The sequence below is a fragment of the Phyllobates terribilis genome, unplaced genomic scaffold (genome assembly GCF_046119375.1).
Source record: "Phyllobates terribilis strain yellow unplaced genomic scaffold, ASM4611937v1 Scaffold_3__8_contigs__length_932513732, whole genome shotgun sequence".
Classification (NCBI taxonomy): Eukaryota; Metazoa; Chordata; class Amphibia; order Anura; family Dendrobatidae; genus Phyllobates; species Phyllobates terribilis.
The window spans coordinates 471855573-471879646 of record NW_027362763.1 but is presented as its reverse complement, the minus strand read 5'-3'; the positions used below and the strand labels follow the sequence as shown (position 1 = coordinate 471879646).

At 41.2% G+C, this 24074-nt stretch overlaps 1 protein-coding gene across 2 annotated transcripts in view; it reads left to right on the top strand.

Moving 5' to 3' along the window:
* The window catches only part of CDK19 (cyclin dependent kinase 19), a 252857-nt gene that overhangs the window by 143680 nt on the left and 85103 nt on the right, over positions 1-24074 (top strand). For both annotated transcript variants that reach the window (XM_073675859.1, XM_073675858.1), the window contains one exon: positions 17188-17245. In XM_073675859.1, the coding sequence (XP_073531960.1) occupies positions 17188-17245 (58 nt within the window). The remainder of the gene's footprint in view (positions 1-17187; positions 17246-24074) is intronic.

Below are 24074 nucleotides of genomic sequence, written 5' to 3'. Positions count from 1 at the left end.
ACCTGGCCGGACACAACAATATAGGGAAGCCCTTTTTTTTTTAATTATTTCATGAAATAATTAAAAAAAAAAATACGTGGGGCTTCGCCCTATTTTTGTGTCCAGCCAGGTACAACTAGGCAGCTGGGGGCTGGAATCTGCAGCGCAGGGAGGCCCAAGCTTTCTGGGCCCCCCCTGCTGCAAATTGCAGTCCGCAGCCACCCCGGAAAATGGCGCGTTCATAGAAGCGCCATCTTCTGGCGCTGTACCCAACTCATCCAGGGCCCTGGTGCGGTGGCTCACTGGGTAATAAAGGGGTTAGGGCCAGCTTGGCATTATCAGCTGGCCCTAAGCCCGAAATTCATGGGGTCACGCCAATATTAGACATGACCGCCATGAATTTCTAGTAAAGTAATTAAAAAAAACACAACACCCAGAATAAAGTCCTTTAATTGAAATAAAGACACAATTTTTTAATGTTCTAAATTAAACCATACTTACCATCACGCCCATTCCAGCTGAAGCCAACGATCTCCTGCAATAAAAGTAAAATAATAAAGCAACCTCATCCTTACCTCTCCATGGTTCCCAGGACCGGTCCAGCTCTGCTACATTCACATGACAGGCTGCACCGCAGCAGAACGCTGCCGTTCAGCTTGCCATGCGGCAGACACTGAGAAGCGCAGGCTTGCTTGTGCTCCTCAGTGTCTGACTGTGACGGCATCCAGATGAGCCGAGATCATGTCCAATGAACTCGGCTCACCTCATGCACGTCACTGACAGCGTGGGAAAATTCTCCTGCTCCCCGCATGCGCAGTAGAAGTTTCCCACGCTGTCAGTGACGGACGTCCAGGAGGTGAGCTGAGTTCATTGTCGGCTCATCTGGATGCCGTCACAGAGAGACACTGAGGAGCGCAAGCATGCCTGCGCTTCTCAGTGTCTGCGGGATGAGAGGCTGGATGGCAGCGTTCTGCTGCGGTCCAGCCTGTCATCTCGATGTAGCAGAGCTGAAGCTGTCCTGGGAACCATGGAAAGGTAAGGATGATGTTGGTTTATTATTTTTCTTTTATTGCAGGAGATCGTTGGCTTCAGCTGGAATGGGCGTGATGGTAAGTATGGTTTAATTTAGAACAATAAAGGATTGTGTCTTTATTTCAATTAAAGGACTTTATTCTGGGTGTTTGTGTTTTTTTTAATTTTGACTATGGGGTTAGTAATGGGGGTGTCTTATAGACGCCTCTCCATTACTAACCTGGGCTTGATGTCAGCTGGCATTATAAGCTGACATCAACCCCAGCCCTATTACCCCCTGCCACCGCACCAGGGCAGCGTGGAAGAGCGAGGCTAAGTGCCAGAATTGGCGCATCCTATGGATGCGCCATTTCTGGGGCGGCTGACGGCTGGTGTTTCTAGCCTGGGAGGGGGCCAATATTCATGGCTCCCTTCCTGGGCTATTAATATCAGCCCCCAGCTGTCTGCCTAGCCTTTGCTAGCTATTAAATTAGGGGGGACCCCACGTCATTTTTTTGGGGGGGTTCCCCATTTTAATAGCTAGTAAAGACTAGGTATTCAGCTGGGGGCTGATATTAGTAGCCTGGGAAGCTCCGTGGGTATTACCCCCTTCCCAGGCTTCAAACATCTGCCCCAGCTGTCTGCTTAACCTCCGCTAGAGCCTAAAATTAAGGGGAACCCCACGCCAATTTTTTTAATAATCCTTTATTTTAATACTAAATGACAAGTACAGTAACCAACACTATCACTGTACTTCATATATATGTGACTGACATGTTTCTATCTATCTAATCTATGTGTGAAGCTCTATTCTGTCTGTTATAAATTGTCGGGTACCGCTGCTGAATTGCCGGCCGGCTTTTTTAAAGAGACAGTGCATGAAAACACTATTATTTGTTTTAATAAATCCTTTACACTAAATGACAAGTACAGTAAGCAATACTGTCACTGTACTTCATATATATGTGACTGACATGTTTCTATCTATCTAATCTATGTGTGAAGCTCTATTCTTTCTATTCTAAATTGTTGGGTGCCGGCTTATGCCGCTGCTGAATTGCCGGCTTTTTATATATTGTCACAGAAGCGATGCGAACTTCCCTGCTCCGGACACAGCGCAGCGCTTCTGTGACAAGTGAAAGCTGTCGGCACAGAAGCCCTGCGCTGTGTCCGGAGCTGGGAATACGCAGCGATGTGTCAGTTTCAGCACAGAAGCGCTGACTGTCTGGACGTATTTTAACTCCCTCCACCTTATATTAACTCCGACATGGCAGGGATACGGCCACGGCAGCTTATTAACACCCCCAGAGTATCCCCGCATGTCAATTTCTGAAAGTTCAAAAGCATTACCGGCGTATAAGACGACCCCAGACTAGACAGAAGATTTTTCAGTCTTCAAAAGTCGTCTTATACGCCGGAATATACGGTAGATCTGATGCTTGTTTTTGACTAACTTTTGGTTTCTGAATTTTCTCTCTCACAACTTTTTAAGTTACAGGGTACCCTTCTTTTGTCTCCAAAACCATACAAAATGTACATACAATGCAAAATAATGCAAAAAATAACCTGAATATAATGTTTATTTAAAACTATTTTGTTCATACAAAGAATGTATTGTTATTGTATGGCAAATTGTGTGCAAGTAGTAAAGTTAGGGAGCAGTAAAGGCAAAAATATACACTTTTCCTGGAGTGTTCAATCTGTAGACAATCTCTCCTGATGCTCCAACAACAGTCAGTCATCATATGTACATCCCGTCTACCCTGATACCGTCCCTCCATGACCTTGAAATCTTGGTGGAATAGTTCACATTGCTCCTCACTGATTGCACCAAGGTTTTCAGGGAAGATAGAAAGATGGCTATGCAGAAAATGCACCTTGATGCTGAAGTTGCAGCCAAGCATTTTGTATCTCTTCCAAGAGTTTCTGGACAATTTTGGTGTAATTGTTTGCTCATGTATTTCTAAGAAAGTCCTTGACAAGGTCTGTGAATGATAACCAAGGATTCTTTTGGAGTTCTGACATTGTCTCAATGAAATGTTCATCTTTGATGAGCAGAATAATCTGTGGACCATCAAACACACTGGCCTTTATTTTTTTCAAATGACAGGCTAGAAAATGCCAATATTAGGTACTTGAAACAGTCTACTTCAGTTGGCAGAGTTTTAACAAATTGCTTCATGAGATCCAGTTTCATGTGCAGTGGAAGGAATTCAGAGTTTTTTCTGTCAACAAGTGGCTTATGTAGAATGTTTGGATCTCCAGGTTTGAGGTCATATCGTGGAGGCCAATTCATTTCCACTCAATGCTTCTCACAAGCTCTGCTGTCCCACATGCACAGTATACATGGATAATTGGTGTATCCTCGTTGCTGACCAAGAAGTAAGCAAATCTTTTTAAGGTGAACACAAATGATCCAATTGTGATATTGCAACAACTCAATGACTCTCTTTATGTATCTGTATTTTTCCCAAAGAGGAACTGAATAGCCAATGGGAACTGCACCAAATAAATTGCCATTGTGGAGGACACACTTTGAGCTATCGATGAACAGTCCCATTCGAGTTATAGATTGGAATTCCCAATTTCTCAATTAAAGCATGTATGTTATGGCAATACACAAAGCCACTGTCACTTCTAAAGTATTGCAGAAATGCACTTTCTCTGGATGGAAGGTACAATACCGTTTTTCTCATAAGTCTTGATGCTAGGAGTTCTGAAGCCTTTTTTTCACAGTACCAAATCTCGTGAAAAATTGTTGAACTCATGCTGGTCAAATCCCTTATGAACATCATCAATTTCAAAATCGTCATCATTGCTGTCACTTTGTTCTTCACCATAAAGCTGTTCTTGAAAAGAGGATAGTTCAAGGAAAAGTGGCACTGGGATTTCAGCTGAATGAGGCACTGGACGTATAGCTAATAGTAGACTAGGATACTCTATTTTATATTTATCTTTCTTGTTATATCCTGCAACGGAGGGTCCTCTCTGTACCAGTCTGTCATTGTTAGTTTGTTCTCTGTCATTTATATTTGTATTTTGTATGTAGCCCGTTGTGATGTACAGCGCCATAGAAAAATAAATAATAATAATAAAGAAGTTGTGCAAGAAACGATTAGAAAAGAAAGCAGCACTACACCAGCGGTCATATAGCTCAGACTCCCTCCAAGTAGTAGTATAACCTAGTCATATGCCATCACTAGTCTTGGAGATGGAAAATCCCCTTTTAATGTTTCCGTTTTTTAGAGCAGCTAGAGAGTTTGAGTGTCTTTCCTCTGTATAATATAAGTTGACATTGTTAGTTGTGTTTATTCTTTTCCGATGCAAGAGACTCTTATTCTACAGCTTAAAAGTATATTGAAAATTAGAAATCCCCATAAAGGTTTCTCCTCTGGGAAGCTGCGTTACATGTTGATAATAATAACTTATACATGAGAACTCCTTATATCTGATTTTGTTCCCATGGCGACCAAGGCTCCTCAGTCTAGGCAGTATCACCGAGTCTTCTATGCTCCACTGGATCTTCACAGTACGGAAAGCTGTTGTAAAAAATACTGTCATTGAATATCGGAATCTGCCAAAGCATTATCATTTACTGATTATTTAAAATTCCTTTAAACTGACGGCAATAAAACCATGCAAAGTCCTACATATTGATATGGTGAAATGCTGCCATAATGATGAGACAGTGCTATATATTGACTGACAGACATGGTGATGATACTACTGTACATAGACTGATATGATGATCAGATGCTGCTGTATATAGACTGACTGCCATAGTGATGAAATGCTGTGCACCTGATTAGTAAATGTGCACTCTTACTGTATAAGGGATTCTGGAGAGCTGAATAATTCTGAGATTGCTGTTACCATTAAAAGTGGTAGTTTATGTTGAATTTGGAGAAGCCTCTTGTTATATTTGTTGTATTCAGCTATTTAAAGGGAACCTGTCACCAGATTTGGCCGATATGAGATACAGCGACCTTTCAGCCCTCATATACAGCATTCTATAATGCTGTATAAGCCCCCGATTCGACCTGCAAGGGAAGAAAGAGAACTTTTATTATACTCATCTGTGGGGGCCGTCCGGTCCGAGGGGTGTCACTGGTCCTGGTCTGGCGCCTCCCTTCTTCTTGTGAGGCTGTCCTCCTTCTTGCTTCGTGTGGATGATGCGTTCCTACATCATCCACACCGATTACCCGGCATCGCACTTCTGCGCAGGCGTACTTCTCTGCCCTGACTAGGACAGAGTAAAGTACTGCAGTGCACATGCACCGGGGCTTTTTGACCTTTCCCGGCGCCTGCACACTGCAGTACTTTGCTCTGCCCTAATCAGGGCAGAGAAGTACGCCTGTGCAGGAGCACAATGCCGGGTATCCTGTGTGGATGACCTAGAGATGCGTCGTCCACACGAAGCAAGAAGGAGGATGGCATTGAAAGAAGAAGGGAGGTGCTGGACCAAAACGAGTGACACTTCTTGGACTGGACCTCTCCCAATGTGAGTATAATAAAAGGTCTTTTTCATGTTTTGCAGGTCGGATCGGGGACTTATATACAGCATTATAGAATGCTGTATATCAGGCCTGAAAGGTGATGGCTGTATCTCATATTGGCCAAACCTGGTGACAGGTTCCCTTTAAATTGTTCTTGTTTGATTGGTTTATTGCAAACCACTGGAAGCTTGTAAATTTTGCCCATTAAACCTAATTTACAATGGGGATGAGGGTGAATAATTTTGATTGCCTATATATAGTCTAAAAGACATATTGATGAGATGCTGATACATATAAGAGAGATATGATACTGCTGTATATAGACTGGCAGATGTGATGATGTGGCACTGCTATATATAGATTTCCAGAAATGATGAGATACTGCTATATATAGGTATGATTCTGAGCTGCTGCTGTATATAGACTGACGGACACGTTGATGACCTGCTGCTGCATATAGACTGACTAATAAGATGCTGAGATGCTTCTTTAGGTAGGAATCTAATCTCCTACCTTTATATAACTGCCTCTTCGGCTATCCCAATTTGATGTATCTACTCTGTAAAGTATAGTAAGGAGTACAGCTATGGGTAGTCATAGGTTTGTGCTACAACTTATATCCATTTTTAGGGTTTGTAGTAGTAAAGGTGTCAGACCAATGGTGCTACTTACCATGCCCTTTTAGAAAAGTAACGCAGAGTAAAGGACCCCATGCACACTAGATAAGTCATCTGAACCTAACAATTTTTAGCTGATTCGGCTGATAATCTAATGTATATGGGGGGCCTCCCAGCTGTCCACCAACAGATTATGTTGAGGATTGGAAGTTTTAAACTCCGTTCTGCTCCTTTTATTCAGTGAGGTGACAAGCAAATGCTGAATTATTTTGGTAACAGTTTTCTCATAAAGAGCAAAGAAACGCTTGGTAAAACTAAAAAAAAAAAGACTGCAACATAAAATAGTACATCTGGTTCAGGTATGTATGTTGACTGGTAACAGCTTGCAATTGCTTATGTGCTCATCTCTTAAGGAAGCGCGTGTGTATTATAGAAGGATAACTTCTGGTGTAGCGGACTTCTCTCAGTCTTCACTGTCAGTTATGCAAGAACATCAGGCTCCAAATTGGTACAAAAAGAAAACCTCAACAGAGCAATTCTTCAAGATCAAGAAGAATTGCAATTGGATGAAGCAGATAACCTGGAATGCATTACTGTATGACCAATTAAAAGGAATGATTTTTACCTTTTCATTTATATGTGCTTCTTCGTCATCCAGGAGTACGGCCTTATTGATGGATTATTTCTTGTAAGAATTCTGAGAAATTTGTTTAATTTATCACTGTAAATTTATATAATTAATTTTATGAGAAGCTGTAAGAAGCCTTATAGAGGATCTTTCATAACCTTTGACCTTATAAACTGTATGTTCCTGCACATAGGAATTTAATGTACCACATAAGGCACCAGTAGCTTTTTCATCCTCTATCTCCATAAAAAAATAAAAATAAAAACGGGAGAAAAACTTTTTTTCTACTTTCCTGCTGCTATGTACAGGATTGTACAGTTTATAAGATCAAAAGTTGTGAAAGTTCTTCATTAAGCTGAATTCACTTGTTTTATATTACATGGTCCTTGCTTGAGTCAGAATCAGAATACCTAGTCCAACTATGTATCTCCTCTCCTGACCTAAACTAACAGTAGACCCGCAGTTGGGCCAGGTCCTAATATAGATATGTGAAAATAGCCTTAGGGGCAGAAAACTAATTACAATGCTGGGTACTGTACAGTCATGACTAAAATGTTTGAGACTGACACAAATTTTGGTTTTCAAAGTTTGCTACAGTTTCAGTTTTTATAGTGGCAATTTGCATTAAGTCTAGATTGTTATGAAAAGTGATCTGATGAATTGCAAAAAAATTGCAAAGTCACTCCTTGCCATGAAAATTAACTTAATTAAAAAAAAACATTTCAACTGAATTTCAGCCCTACCATAAAATGACCTCCTTGCATCAGGTTCCATGATCTTCTGGTTAACTCAGGAGACGGTAACGAGGACAAGGTAGCTGATATTGTGCTTTCATACTGATTGAATTATAAGAGCTGACAGGTTGCTTTAAATGGGGACTGGTGCTTGAAATCATTTTCTTCTATTAACCGTGGTTTCTTCCATGGAAACACATGCAGTCATCATTGCTTTGCATCAAAGTGTTTTACTGGCAAGGACAATGTTGCTTTAAAGATTGCCCCTAAATCAACCATTTGTTGCATCATAAAGAATTTCACTGAGAGAGATTCAGTTTCTGTGAAGAAGGCTTCTTGGCGCCCAAGAAGTGCCCGAGTACTGTCTCCTAAAGGATTTTGATACTGTTCAATACCAGTTTAGAGCTTGCCCAGGAATGGCAGCAGCCAGGAGTCCGTGTATCTGCTCACACAGTGAGGCAAAAGCTTTTGAAGGCTAACTTGGTGTCAAGAAGGACAACAAAGAAGCCACTGCTCTCAAATAAAGTGATCAAGGACAGACTGACTTACAGCTACAAGTACAGGAATTGAATGCAGAAGACTTGGATAAAGTTTTTTTTTTTTGACTAACGAATCCCCCTTCACCAGACTGGATAAGGAGAGGTTAGGACTACCATGAATCCTGTGTCATGCTAGCATTAAAACACCCTAAGACCATTCATGTGTGGGGTTTGCTTTTCATCCAAGGGAGTGAAGTCACTCCTAATTTTGTGTAAAAGCACCGTGTTATGGCAAGTTTTTAACACTAAGGTTCGGATACGGCTTTAAAGAAGGCAACCCTTTGCGATATAACGCAATTTTATTTATAATAGTTGATTTAAAAGGTAAAATACATAATTAAAGGAATAGTATGATATGATGATATTGCATACACTTTTGTATATGTTATAATACAAAGGTTAAGTACATATATATATATATATATATATATATATATATATATATACTCACTTCGTCACCAAGGAGCTTTTAAACATCATCCGTCTGGAACATCAGAGAAGCAATTTCACCAAGACAGAGAGACCCCTGGAAGTCTTCACAACACTGCATGGGCAGGTACATACAACACTACACATCAATGCAGGTATAACTTATGGCTTCTTTATCTAGGAGTTTATGAGCATCATCTGTATAATTGACAGAGAACCCCTGAGAAGTCTACACAAGAAAGCTTCTGTCTGTATCATGATTCCAGTGACTTTTATAAGGTTTAGACAATGGAAGCATAAAGCTGTTTAATGTTTATAAGTATGAGTCGTCGATAATACAGAATTGGCCAGGTTCTGTAATCTCGAGAAGTTTACCTATAAACATTGTTTTAGACAATAGATCTGTGTATTTCTTATGGAACATAATGGTAAGTGTACACACATTATCTGAATCAGTATTTTGGTTACAATAACACTATTTGTCAAAGCAAATATAACACTGGTCACTTGTGTACAAATCAGGATAATGAATCTTTGAAACACACAACTTCATAGACCATAGAACAGTTAACATTGTCTTACTGCATTGACACCTAGCAAATACTTTGTGGATAGCATGCATCAAGGACAGTTCATGTGAAAGAACTACTTTATCAGTATCAGAGTATATCAATGATATTACACTGCAGTATATTGCAATATATTCCACACTTGGTCTAATGACCACACTTTATCAAAGCATATAAACAATATGTTACAATATGTAGGCTATAAGATATCCATATTTTTATTAGCACTACACACTGCCATAAATAATGTCATCTAAACATCCTCCAAGAGCAATTTCTCCCAACAATCCGGGAGCATTGTGGAGATAAAAAATGCTATTTCTAGCACGATGGAGATCATGACACAAGGCAAAAGTGACCTGGTGAACAAAACATTGAAATTTTGGGCCCCTGGCCATTGGCCAGGAAATTCTCCATATCTCAGACCTGTTAAGAAACAGTGGTCAATCCTGAAAAAGCGGGTGGACAAACAAAAACACAGAAATTTTGATAGTTTCCGCTCACTAATTAGGTAAGAATAGATTGCCATGAATTAGGCTTTGGTCGAAAAGCTGATACCCAGCATGCCAGGGCGAATATCAGAAGTCTTGCTAAAAAAAGGGATTATCACTGAATCTTTGCATAAACCGGATATATTGGCCATTAAAAGTTTAAAACCTGCTAAAATGCTTATACAGTGCATTGCAAAGGTATTCAACCCTTTGGCTTTTTATTATGTTACATTATAACCCTGTGTTTAAATATTTTTGTAATCCTATTTGTGTGTGATGCATCAGCACTAAATAGTCTAAGTTAGTGAAGTGAGGAAAATATAGGCATAAATTACATTTATGGGATCAAATAACTAAAAATTGGCATGTGCATATGTATACACCCCTTTTGCTGTGAAGCCCCTAAAAATTTATGGTGCAAGCAATTACCTTCATAAGTCACATACTTAGTGAAAGGAAAAAAACCTGTGTGCAATCTAAGTGTCACATGGTCTGTCAGTGTATACACACCTTTTCTGAAAGGCCACAGAGGCTGCACCACTAACCAAATAACACCATGAAGACCAATGAGCTCTCCAAACAAATCAGGGACCAAGTTGTTGAGAAGTATAAGTCAGAGTTGGGTTATAAAAACAAAATATCTGAGACTCTGATGATCCCCCGAAACACCATCAAATACATTATCATCAAATGGAAAGAACATGGTACCACAATAAACCTGCCAAGAGAGGGCAACACACCAAAAGTCTCAGCCCAGACAAGAAGGGCATTAATCAGAGAGGCAGCCCAGAGACCAAAGGTAACCCTGAAGGAGCTGCAGAGTTCCCAAGCAGAGACTGGAGTATCTGTCCATACGACCACAATAAGCCGTACACTCCATACAGTTTGCCTTTATGGAAAAGTCGGCAGAAAAAAGCCTTTACTTACAGGCAAAAATTGTAAGACTCGTTTTGGGTTTGCTAAAAGACATGTGGGAGACTCCCCAAATGTATGCAGGAAGGTGCTGTGGTTAGATGAAACCAAAATTGAACTTTTTGGCCACCAATGTAAACACTATGTCTGGCGCCAAACCAACACACCTCATTACCCCAAGAGCACCATCCCCACAGTGAAACATGGTGGAGGCATCATTCTGTGGGGATGATTGTCGGCAGCAGGGACAGGGAAAATGGTCCAAGTAGAGGGGAAGATGGATTGTGTGAAATACAAGGATATCCTTGAGCAAAACCTGTTTCTGTGTTGTGATTTGAGACTGGGACGGAGGTTCACCTTCCAAGATGACAATGACCCGAAGCAGACTGCTAAAACACTCGAGTGGTTTAAGGGGAAACGTGTAAATGTTTTGTAGTGGCCTAGTTAAAGACCAGACCTTAATCCAATTGAGAATTTGTGGTCAGACTTGAAGATTGCTATTCACTAGAGGAAACCATCTAACTTCAAGAAGCTGAAGCAGTTTTGTCTTGAGGAATGGGCAAAAAGCCCACTGCCATGATGTGGAAAGCTCATAGAGACTTATCCAAAATGAGTTGCAGCTTTAACTGCTGCAAAAGGAGACTCTACAAAGTACTGAATTTAGGGGGGTGAATAGTTATATACAGTTGTGCTCAAAAGTTTATATACCCTGGCAGAATTTTTCCTTTCTTGGCCTTGTTTCAGAGAATATGAATGATAACAAAATAACTTTTTCTCCACTCATGGTTATTGGTTGGGTAAAGCCATTTATTGTCAAACTACTGTGTTTTCTCTTTTTAAATCTTAATGACAACCAAAAACATCCAAATGACCCTGATCAAAAGTTCACATACCCCAGTTCTTAATACCGTGTATTGCCCACTCTAACATCAATGACAGCTTGAAGTCTTTTGTGGTAGTTGTGGATGAGGTTCTTAAATTTCTCAGATGGTAAAGCTGCCCATTCTTCTTGGCAAAAAGCCTCCAGTTCCTGTAAATTCCTGGGCTGTCAAGCATGAACTGCGCGCTTGAGATCTCCCCAGTGTGGCTCAATGATATTGAGGTCAAGAGACTGAGATGGCCACTTCAGAACCTTCAGTTTATTCTGCTGTAGCCAATGGCAGGTCAACTTGGCCTTGTGTTTTGGATCGTTGTCATGTTGGAACGTTCAAGTACATCCCATGCGCATCTTCTGGGCTGATAAGTGCAAATTTGCCTCAAGTATTTGTTGATAACGTGCTGCATTCATCTTTCCTTCAACTTTTACCAAGTTTCCTGTGCATTTGAAGCTCACACATCCCCAAAACATCAGCGATCACATCCCCAAAACATCAGCGATCCACCTCCGTTGTTTACTGTAGGAATGGTGTTCCTTTCATCATAGGCCTTGTTGACCTCTCTCCAAATGTATTTTTATGGTTGTGGCCAAAAAGTTTAATTTTGGTCTCATCACTCCAAATTACCTTGTTCCAGAAGTTTTGAGGCTTGTCTCTGTGCTGTTTGGCGTATTGTAGGCGAGATACTTTGTGGCATTTGCGCAGGAATGGCTTTCTTCTGGCAACTCGACCATGCAGCCCATTTTTCTTCAAGTGCCTCCTTATTGTGCATCTTGAAACAGCCACACCGCTAGTTTTCAGAGAATCCTAAATTTCAGCAGGTGTTATTTGTGGGTTTTTCTTTGTATCCCAAACAATTTTCCTGGCAGTTGTGGCCGAAATTTTTGTTGGTCTGCCTGACCATAGTTTGTATTTCACAGAGCCCCTGATTTTCCATTTGTTAATCACAGTTTGAATGCTGCTGACTGACATTATCAATTCCTTGGATATTTTTTGTATCCCTTTCCTGTGTTATACAGTTCAACTAACTTTTCCCATAGATCCGTTGACAATGTTTTTGCTTTCCCCATGACTCACAATCCAGAAATGTCAGTGGCTGGATGTAAGATGCCAGAGTCTGTCTGGATCCCATAAACTCACTCAGCTTTTATGAACACACACTGAATACAAGCAAACAGGTCACAGGTGAGGATGTTACCTTTAGTAGCCATTCAAACCCATTTGTGTCAAATTCTGTGCATGTTATCAGGCCAAAATCACCAGGGTATGTGAACTTTTGATCAGGGTCATTTGGATGTTTTTGGTTGGCATTAAGATTTATAAAGAGAAAACACAGTAGTTTGACAATAAATGACTTCACCCAACCAATAACTATGAAGTGGAGAAAATGTTTTTTTTGTTATCATTCATATCAAGAAAGGAAATATTCTGCCGGGGTATGTAAACTTTTGAGCACAACTGTGAACTGAAGTTTTTAGTTATTTTGTCCTATTTGTTGTTTGCTTCACAACTGCTTATAATCGTGATATAGCAGCATAAAAATTCAGAGTTGATTTTCTTTGCGCCGAAATATATATTGAATATAATGATCAGGAAGATTTATTTGAATTTATTTTTTGTTTTCAAACCTACACAGCAATGTTGAATTCCTCTCGGGTTCCCTTTAACAAGTCATATATCAACAAAGGAGAGCTATAGGAAGCTGACAGGTAACAGAAGCTAGTTAAAATACCAAGTAATTGTTTAGCAAGGCTGCCTGCTTTGCACATAAAATTAGTAACAATTCAATTCTTTACCTTTTGGCTAAGTGCCCACGATGCAGAAATGCTGCAGATTTTTTCCGCATCTCCCTGGCAGGAAAAACGCATGCGGATTTTAGATGCGTTTTTCCTGCCAGGTAGAAGCATTTGTCAAGCGTTTTTGCATGCATTTCTGAATGCGGGTTATCAAGTGCTTTTCCAAGCGATTTTAGCATCACTTGGAAAAATGCTTGACAACTTGGTCACACTGTATAAATCCATGCAACCGGCATGGATTTATATAGTGTGACCAAGTTAATAGTTAAAAATAAGAAAAAAAATGGTAAAAAAAAACATTATACTTACCTTCCAATGGCCCCCGGTCTCCTCTACGATGCGTCCGGTCTCTTGTACGGCTCGCAATGGTCTAAAAGGACCTGCGGTGACGTCATTTAGTCATGTGACAGGTCACGCGACCTCCGACGTCAGCGGTCGCATGACCTGTCACATGACTAAATGACGTCACCGCAGGTCCTTTTAGACCATCGCGAGCTGTACAAGAGACCGGACGCATCGTACAGGAGACCGGGGGACATCGGAAGGTAAGTATAATGTTTATTTTTTATTTAAAATTCTTAAAAGGTACTACCCGGGTCTGGAGGAGAGTCTCCTCTTCTCCAGACGCGGGTACCATCCGCACATTGAATCGCTTAATATCCGCATGTGCACATGTAGTCATGCGGATATTAAGCGATTCAATGCAAGTCAATGGCGGCAATTACGCTGCGTGTCCGCAAAATTAATGGACATGCTGCGTATTTTTCGTCAATGATAATCTGCAGCGGAAATTTCCTCAGCATGTGCACAGCACATGCGGATTATCATTGGGCACCATGGGGCACGTATTACCAAGTGTTTTTTAAGCTTTTTCGCTGCGGAAATTCCGTGGCAAAAACGCTTGAAAAACGCATAGTGGGCACGCAGCCTTTGAATAACTTGTTATTGGAAAATTAGTGTAAGGCCCCCTTCACATGTACGTGTCCACACGTACACCATTATAATCTATGGTGCTGCACACACGAATGACACACTGATTAAAAACACTGACACCTGTACTATTTTTTTCCGGTGCTGGTATTGTACGGACGTGTAAAGGGGGCCTAATGCAGAGTTATTAAGTTGTAAAGTGGATAGGTAATTGAGTGTATTAGAACATTTCCAGTTGATTCTTGGATGGTATGTAGACTTGCATTTACAGGGTTTCTCTATAATGTTCATGAATACCTATAAATATGGTCTTAGTATATTTTACCAATAAGCTGAGATCTAATAGTATAGCATCTCTGTCTTGGGTATGTTCAGCATAGGTCTCATGCCCCCACTGGAACGAATGGCATATAATCTATAAATTTGCTTTGTGTTTTAAAGCATTGCTTTACCTAAAAGTGCATCATTTCATGTTTAAATCAGAAAATGTAGATTTTCTGTCACACTCTAATTCTGTTATTCTGTATTCTATATTATCCCCAATATTATTCACTAGATATGAGCGGATCGATTTTCAGAGTATTGAGTTTCAGTTGAATTTTCTTAAATTGACGGTAAAAATAAATTTGAACTTTTTGATAATCGTTTTTCAAAAAAAAAAAAATCTTGCCTGGCACCATCTCTCACACTGCTGAAGTATCAGAGAGAGGGCCAATGTCATTTTATGTTGTTGCGCGGGCTTCCCCATAATGCCCTGCAGCAATGACACCCTTTGGATTGTCATGCCTTGTACAGTGATGGCCAGTACCTGGGCCATCACAGATCAGCGGTTCCCAGCAGAGCAAAGTTTGTACGACAGAGTTGTTTTCAAACTCCAGAGTCACTGGGTAAGTCTTTCTCTCTCATAGTGTAAGCTCTTATGGTCAGTGAGGTCCTCTCTTTCTCTTCAGTAAAGTGTAAGCTCTTGTGGTGAGTGGGGTCCTCTCTCTCTTCTGTAGAGTGTAAGCTCTTATGGTCAGCAAGGTCCTCTCTCTCTTGTAGAGTGTATGTTCTTATGATCAGGGAGGTCCTCTCTATCTCTTCTGTAAAGTGTCATGCTAGTATAATGCAATGTTTCTCGCCTAGCAACCATATGACATCCATGTGACATGCGTATGCAATGCATTTTTAACATCAGCTTTTACATAAATTAATTCTCTGTCATTTCAAGCTAGCTTTCTAACTAATAAAGCAATCTTTTATACAGATTTAAAAAAATGTCATGGGGTCCCCCTTATTTTTCTTAACCAGCTGAGGGAAAGCCGACAGCTGGGGGCTATTGTTTATAGTCTGGGAAGAGGGTAAAAAACATGGAGCTTCCCTGGCAATTAATATAAGCTCACAGCTGTCTGCGTAGCCGTTCCTGGTTATTAACAAGGGGTGACCCCCCCCCCAAATAAAAAATAGTGGGGTCCCCCTATTTTTAATAACCAGCAAAGGCTAGGCAGACAGCTGCGGGCTGATATTAATAGCTTAGGAAGGGGGCATGGATACTGGCCCCCTTACAGACTAATAGCAGCAGCCCCGAGCCGCCTCAGAAATAGAGCATCCATTAGATGCGCCAATTCTGGCGCTTAGCCTGGGGTTGATGTCAGCTTTGTAATGTCAGCTGACATCAACCCCAGGGGTTAGTAATGGAGAGGCATCTATAAGACACCCCCATTACTAACCCTGTCAGTTTAAGTAAAAAAACACACACACAGAGCAAAGTCCTTTATTTGAACAAAACACTCCACAATCCTCTTTAAGGCTATGTGCACACAGTGCGTTTTCGGTGCATTTTTTGTGTGTTTTTTCAGCGCGGAAATGGGCCAAAAATGCATTGCATACCTGATCCCATGACTTCCTATGACATTTTGCAAGTTCTGTGCACATGATCAGGAATTTTCCTGAGCGGATTTCATGTGCGTAAAAAAACGCAGCATGTCAGTTCTTTGTGCGTTTCCGCATGTGTTTTTGCCTATACAATGCATTGGGAAAAACGCATGGCAAAAACGCATGTTAAACACTGTGGATTTTCCCCAGTCTTTTTCCTGCCAAGAGGTGCAGAAACGCTGCAGAAATTGCTGCAAGCAATTCCTGAACGTGCGCACATAGCCTTACCCATTTATTGATATCCAAAGAAAAATAAAAAACTAAGCCATTCTCACCTCTTGATTTCTTTTCTTGCATCCTTTGACTTGCATTGCCGAGTCTCGTCCAATATACGCTGCGACTCGCAGCTTGCTGCAATTTTTTTCTCAGTCCGATTCGAGCTGAGGAAAGTTTTTGTATCGGATTGTACTCGTCCGTTTTAAACGGAGTCTAAACTCTTGTGGTCAGCAAGGTCCTCTCTCTCTTGTAGAGTGTATGTTCTTATGGTCAGTAAGGTCCTCTCTCTTCTGTAGAGTGTAAGCTCTTATGGTCAGCTGGGTTCTCTCTCTCTCTTTCTCTCAACATAGTCCTCTTTCTCACTCTCTTTTTCGGCACTTGTTGTATACAGTGGCCTTGGCACATACTTGTGCAAAATTGTGTGATGGGTCTTGTGCCCAGACACTTTGCTGACTAAAGGAGATTCTGCAACTGTTATTTCCAAAGTATTTCTGCTGTATAGTACATGGACCATTGGACCTGTCTGGCTGTGATAAAACTGGACCAAAAAGTGCCACACTTCTGGTGCAAGTTCATTGGTAACTGCAAGTTGCCAGCGATATTTTGCTCTGCATTAAATGATGTTCATTGTAAGCGTATCTCATGCTGCTGTCAGTATTAGAAATATTTAGTCAGTCCTTAATTCACCTAAGCGAAAAGATATAAGCCAGTGCTTTAAAATTCTAATTATGGTTTATTTGTCAAAAATCTACACAAGCAGATTCACTGCCACCAAGACAAGAGGCATTTCACTTTGGGAAATTGGTAATATGTACGATTTGATTATCTTTGACTTTTTTCTTTAAAATAGGGTTAAATATCTATTTGTAAGCAGGCGGAAATAGGGGAAATGTACATTCCGCAATTGCAACCCCCTAACTTAATTATATTTCTTGCTCATTAAATTAACCTATTAAATATGTTATAAAAAGAAAATAATATCTTTCCTCCCATTGTGGATTTAAGGTAAAAAGGGCTAAAACAAGATTTAATTAAATGTTATGTTTTGCAGAAACCAGCAAACATCCTGGTAATGGGGGAAGGTCCTGAGAGAGGAAGAGTCAAAATAGGTAAATAAAATTGACATAAATGTACATGATTGCTGCTTTAAACATGGCTTTATGTGATTATAAAATATACTAAGTACAATATCATATACAATAATAAGATATAGCATCTATATCTGTGTTGTTTTTTCTAAATCTATTATAACACTAAAGTTCTAAATCTAACATAATGAAGGATGAAATATCAAGGAGAACCTGTTTCCAGGACAAGATTATTTAAATAAATGATTAAATCTTAGAGCTGTCCTAATAACTTTGGGCTATTGGGCCCAATTACACCTACTTAAAAACGTGTAACAACGTTGGGCTCAAAAAGCTTGTTCTCAGATGGAAATTGTCAAGAACATGCTACGTTACTCTTCATAGAGAGGAATTTCGAGTTACTGGACAGATTATCTGTATCTCTGTCATCCATTCCGGAGAACAAGGAGAAGCAGAACACCAGGCAATACCGTGTATAGGAAGAGTTTAGTTTTGGGGAGTGGATGGGGAGGCAAACATTTTTTCTTGTTTAGTTATATCCACTAACTCAGGTGTTATAGTATGATGTATAGCTAATCTAATATAAATTAGTCTAACCTGACAAAAGGATGATAAAAAAAAACAACTAATAAGATCATTATAAAGCTGGCAAAGCTAAATCCTTTTCTGACAAAATATGGACACATTTATAACAGGGCTGTGGAGTCGGAGTAGTGGAGTCAGAGTCGGTGTCCATTTTGATGGAGTCGGTATAAAATGGATCGACGCCAACTCCTGAAATATATAATAAATTGGGTTCATTAGTACAATGCAGTATGTGCTGTCATTTTTTTCATAAGAATTTGGGAAAGTTATGAAATGTCCTATAAATGTCTGATCTATTACTGATCTAAGGATCTCGGCTTTTAGTTGAGATGAATCTGTGCCGCACTTTATGTACATGCTCAGTAGTGAGGTAGTGAGATGAATCTGTGCTGCACTTTATGTACATGCTCAGTAGTGAGGCAGTGAGATGAATCTGTGCTGCACTTTATGTACACGCTCAGTAGTGAGGCAGTGAGATGATTCTGTGCTGCACTTTATGTACATGCTCAGAAGTGAGGCAGTGAGATGAATCTGTGCTGCACTTTATGTACATGCTCAGTAGTGAGGCAGTGAGATGAATCTGTGCTGCACTTTATGTACATGCTCAGTAGTGAGGCAGTGAGATGAATCTGTGCTGCACTTTATGTACATGCTCAGTAGTGAGGCAGTGAGATGAATCTGTGCTGCACTTTATGTACATGCTCAGTAGTGAGGCAGTGAGATGAATCTGTGCTGCACTTTATGTACATGCTCAGTAGTGAGGCAGTGAGATGAATCTGTGCTGCACTTTATGTACATGCTCAGTAGTGAGGCAGTGAGATGAATCTGTGCTGCACTTTATGTACACGCTCAGTAGTGAGATGAATCTGTGCTGCACTTTATGTACATGCTCAGTAGTGAGGCAGTGAGATGAATCTGTGCTGCACTTTATGTACACGCTCAGTAGTGAGGCAGTGAGATGAATCTGTGCTGCACTTTATGTACACGCTCAGTAGTGAGGCAGTGAGATGAATCTGTGCTGCACTTTATATACACGTTCAGTAGTGAGGCAGTGAGATGAATCTGTGCTGCACTTTATGTACATGCTCAGTAGTGAGGCAGTGAGATGAATCTGTGCTGCACTTTATGTACATGCTCAGTAGTGAGGCAGTGAGATGAATCTGTGCTGCACTTTATGTACATGCTCAGCAGTGAGATGAATCTGTGCTGCACTTTATGTACACGCTCAGTAGTGAGGCAGTGAGATGAATCTGTGCTGCACTTTATGTACATGCTCAGCAGTGAGGCAGTGAGATGAATCTGTGCTGCACTTTATGTACATGCTCAGTAGTGAGGCAGTGAGATGAATCTGTGCTGCACTTTATGTACACGCTCAGTAGTGAGGCAGTGAGATGAATCTGTGCTGCACTTTATGTACATGCTCAGTAGTGAGGCAGTGAGATGAATCTGTGCTGCACTTTATGTACATGCTCAGCAGTGAGATGAATCTGTGCTGCACTTTATGTACATGCTCAGCAGTGAGGCTGTGAGATGAATCTGTGCTGCACGTTATGTACATGCTCAGTAGTGAGGCAGTGAGATGAATCTGTGCTGCACTTTATGTACATGCTCAGCAGTGAGGCAGTGAGATGAATCTGTGCTGCACTTTATGTACATGCTCAGTAGTGAGATGAATCTGTGCTGCACTTTATGTACATGCTCAGTAGTGAGATGAATCTGTGCTGCACTTTATGTACATGCTCAGCAGTGAGGCAGTGAGATGATTCTGTGCTGCACTTTATGTACACGCTCAGTAGTGAGGCAGTCAGATGAATCTGTGCTGCACTTCATGTACATGCTCAGCAGTGAGATGAATCTGTGCTGCACTTTATGTACATGCTCAGTAGTGAGGCCGTGAGATGAATCTGTGCTGCACTTTATGTACACGCTCAGTAGTGAGGCTGTGAGATGAATCTGTGCTGCACTTTATGGACATGCTCAGTAGTGAGGCAGTGAGATGAATCTGTGCTGCACTTTATGTACATGCTCAGTAGTGAGGCAGTGAGATGATTCTGTGCTGCACTTTATGTACATGCTCAGTAGTGAGGCAGTGAGATGAATCTGTGCTGCACTTTATGTACATGCTCAGTAGTGAGGCAGTGAGATGAATCTGTGCTGCACTTTATGTATACGCTCAGCAGTGAGATGAATCTGTGCTGCACTTTATGGACATGCTCAGTAGTGAGGCAGTGAGATGAATCTGTGCTGCACTTTATGTACATGCTCAGTAGTGAGGCAGTGAGATGATTCTGTGCTGCACTTTATGTACAGTACAGACCAAAAGTTTGGACACACCTTCTCATTTAAAGATTTTTCTGTATTTTCATGACTATGAAAACTATACATTCACACTGAAGGCATCAAAACTATGAATTAACACATGTGGAATTATATACTTTACAAAAAAGTGTGAAACAACTGAAAATATGTCTTATTTTCTAGGTTCTTCAAAGTAGCCAACTTTTGCTTTGATGACTGCTTTGCACACTCTTGGCATTCTCTTGATGAGCTTCAAGAGGTAGTCACCGGAAATGGTTTTCACTTCACAGGTGTGCCCTGTCAGGTTTAATAAGTGGGATTTCTTGCCTAATAAATGGGGTTGGGACCATCAGTTGTGTTGTGCAGAAGTCAGGTGGATAAACAGCTGATAGTCCTACTGAATAGACTGTTAGAATTTGTATTATGGCAAGAAAAAAGCAGAAAAACGAGTGGCCATCATTACTTTAAGAAATGAAGGTCAGTCAGTGTGAAAAATTGGGAAAACTTTGAATGTGTCCCCAAGTGCAGTTGCAAAAACCATCAAGCGCTGCAAAGAAACTTGCTCACATGAGGACCGCCCCAGGAAAGGAAGACTAAGAGTCACCTCTGCTTCTGAGGATAAGTTTATCCGAGTCACCAGCCTCAGAAATCGCAGGTTAACAGCAGCTCAGATTAGAGACCAGGTCAATGCCACACAGAGTTGTAGCAGCAGACACATCTCTTCAACAACTGTTAAGAGGAGACTTTGTGCAGCAGGCCTTCATGGTAAAATAGCTGCTAGGAAACCACTGCTAAGGACAGGCAACAAGCAGAAGAGACTTGCTTGGGCTAAAGAACACAAGGAATGGACATTAGACCAGTGGAAATCTGCGCTTTGGTCTGATGAGTCCAAATTTGAGATCTTTGGTTCCAACCACCGTGTGTTTGTGCAACGCAGAAAAGGTGAACGGATGGACTCTACATGCCTGGTTCCCACCGTGAAGCATGGAGGAGGAGGTGTGATGGTGTGAGGGTGCATTGCTGGTGACACTGTTGGGGATTTATTCAAAATTGAAGGCATACTGAACCAGCATGGCTACCACAGCATCTTGCAGTGGCAGGCTATTCCATCCGGTTTGCGTTTAGTTGGACCATCAATTATTTTTCAACAGGACAATGACCTCAAACACACCTCCAGGCTGTGTAAGGGCTATTTGACCAAGAAGGAGAGTGATGGGGTGCTATGCCAGATGACCTGGCCTCCACAGTCACCAGACATGAACCCAATCGAGATGGTTTGGGGTGAGCTGGACCGCAGAGTGAAGGCAAAAGGGCCAACAAGTGCTAAGCATCTCTGGGAACTCCTTCAAGATTGTTGGAAGACCATTTCCGGTGACTACCTCTTGAAGCTAATGAAGAGAATGCCAAGAGGGTGCAAAGCAGTCGTCAAAGCAAAAGGTGGCTACTTTGAAGAACCTAGAATATAAGACATATTTTCAGTTGTTTCACACTTTTTTGTTAAGTATATAATTCCACATATAATTCCACATGTGTTAATTCATAGTTTTGATGCCTTCAGTGTGAATGTACAATTTTCATAGTCATGAAAATACAGAAAAATCTTTAAATGAGAAGGTGTGTCCAAACTTTTGGTCTGTACTGTACATGCTCAGTAGTGAGGCAGTGAGATGAATCTGTGCTGCACTTTATGTACATGCTCAGTAGTGAGGCTGTGAGATGAATCTGTGCTGCACTTTATGTACACGCTCAGCAGTGAGATGAATCTGTGCTGCACTTTATGTACATGCTCAGTAGTGAGGCAGTGAGATGAATCTGTGCTGCACCTTATGTACACGCTCAGTAGTGAGGCAGTGAGATGAATCTGTGCTGCACTTTATGTACATGCTCAGTAGTGAGGCAGTGAGATGAATCTGTGCTGCACTTTATGTACATGCTCAGCAGTGAGATGAATCTGTGCTGCACTTTATGTACATGCTCAGCAGTGAGGCTGTGAGATGAATCTGTGCTGCACGTTATGTACATGCTCAGTAGTGAGGCAGTGAGATGAATCTGTGCTGCACTTTATGTACATGCTCAGCAGTGAGGCAGTGAGATGAATCTGTGCTGCACTTTATGTACATGCTCAGTAGTGAGGCTGTGAGATGAATCTGTGCTGCACTTTATGTACACGCTCAGCAGTGAGATGAATCTGTGCTGCACTTTATGTACATGCTCAGTAGTGAGGCAGTGAGATGAATCTGTGCTGCACCTTATGTACACGCTCAGTAGTGAGGCAGTGAGATGAATCTGTGCTGCACTTTATGTACATGCTCAGTAGTGAGGCAGTGAGATGAATCTGTGCTGCACTTTATGTACATGCTCAGCAGTGAGATGAATCTGTGCTGCACTTTATGTACATGCTCAGCAGTGAGGCTGTGAGATGAATCTGTGCTGCACGTTATGTACATGCTCAGTAGTGAGGCAGTGAGATGAATCTGTGCTGCACTTTATGTACATGCTCAGCAGTGAGGCAGTGAGATGAATCTGTGCTGCACTTTATGTACATGCTCAGTAGTGAGATGAATCTGTGCTGCACTTTATGTACATGCTCAGTAGTGAGATGAATCTGTGATGCACTTTATGTACATGCTCAGCAGTGAGGCAGTGAGATGATTCTGTGCTGCACTTTATGTACACGCTCAGTAGTGAGGCAGTCAGATGAATCTGTGCTGCACTTCATGTACATGCTCAGCAGTGAGATGAATCTGTGCTGCACTTTATGTACATGCTCAGTAGTGAGGCAGTGAGATGAATCTGTGCTGCACTTTATGTACACGCTCAGTAGTGAGGCAGTGAGATGAATCTGTGCTGCACTTTATGTACATGCTCAGTAGTGAGGCTGTGAGATGAATCTGTGCTGCACTTTATGGACATGCTCAGTAGTGAGGCAGTGAGATGAATCTGTGCTGCACTTTATGTACATGCTCAGTAGTGAGGCAGTGAGATGATTCTGTGCTGCACTTTATGTACATGCTCAGTAGTGAGGCAGTGAGATGAATCTGTGCTGCACTTTATGTACATGCTCAGTAGTGAGGCAGTGAGATGAATCTGTGCTGCACTTTATGTATACGCTCAGCAGTGAGATGAATCTGTGCTGCACTTTATGTACATGCTCAGTAGTGAGGCAGTGAGATGAATCTGTGCTGCACTTTATGTACATGCTCAGTAGTGAGGCAGTGAGATGAATCTGTGCTGCACTTTATGTACATGCTTAGTAGTGAGGCAGTGAGATGAATCTGTGCTGCACTTTATGTACACGCTCAGTAGTGATGCAGTCAGATGAATCTGTGCTGCACTTTATGTACACGCTCAGTAGTGAGGCAGTGAGATGAATCTGTGCTGCACTTTATGTACATGCTCAGTAGTGAGGCAGTGAGATGAATCAGTGCTGCACTTTATGTACATGCTCAGTAGTGAGGCAGTGAGATGAATCTGTGCTGCACTTTATGTACACGCTCAGTAGTGAGGCAGTGAGATGAATCTGTGCTGCACTTTATGTACATGCTCAGTAGTGAGGCAGTGAGATGATTCTGTGCTGCACTTTATGTACATGCTCAGTAGTGAGGCAGTGAGATGAATCTGTGCTGCACTTTATGTACATGCTCAGTAGTGAGGCAGTGCTGTGGAGTCGGGAGTCGGAATAAAATGGACTAACTCCTAAAACATATAATAAGTTGGGTTCATTAGTACAATGCAGGCCATGCTGTTCAGTTGGAGTCGGGAGTCAGGGAAATTGAGTAGTCGAAGTCTGTGGTATGGCTCATCGACTCACCAGCCCTGATTTATAATATATTTGTTTCTTGCATTTTTCCATTTACATTCAATAAGCCATTTTTTTTTCTTCTAGCGAGATGAGTTGTATTTGTCATTCTCACCATTTTGGGGTACATATGACCTAATACCTAGCTTTTATTAACTGTTTATGTTA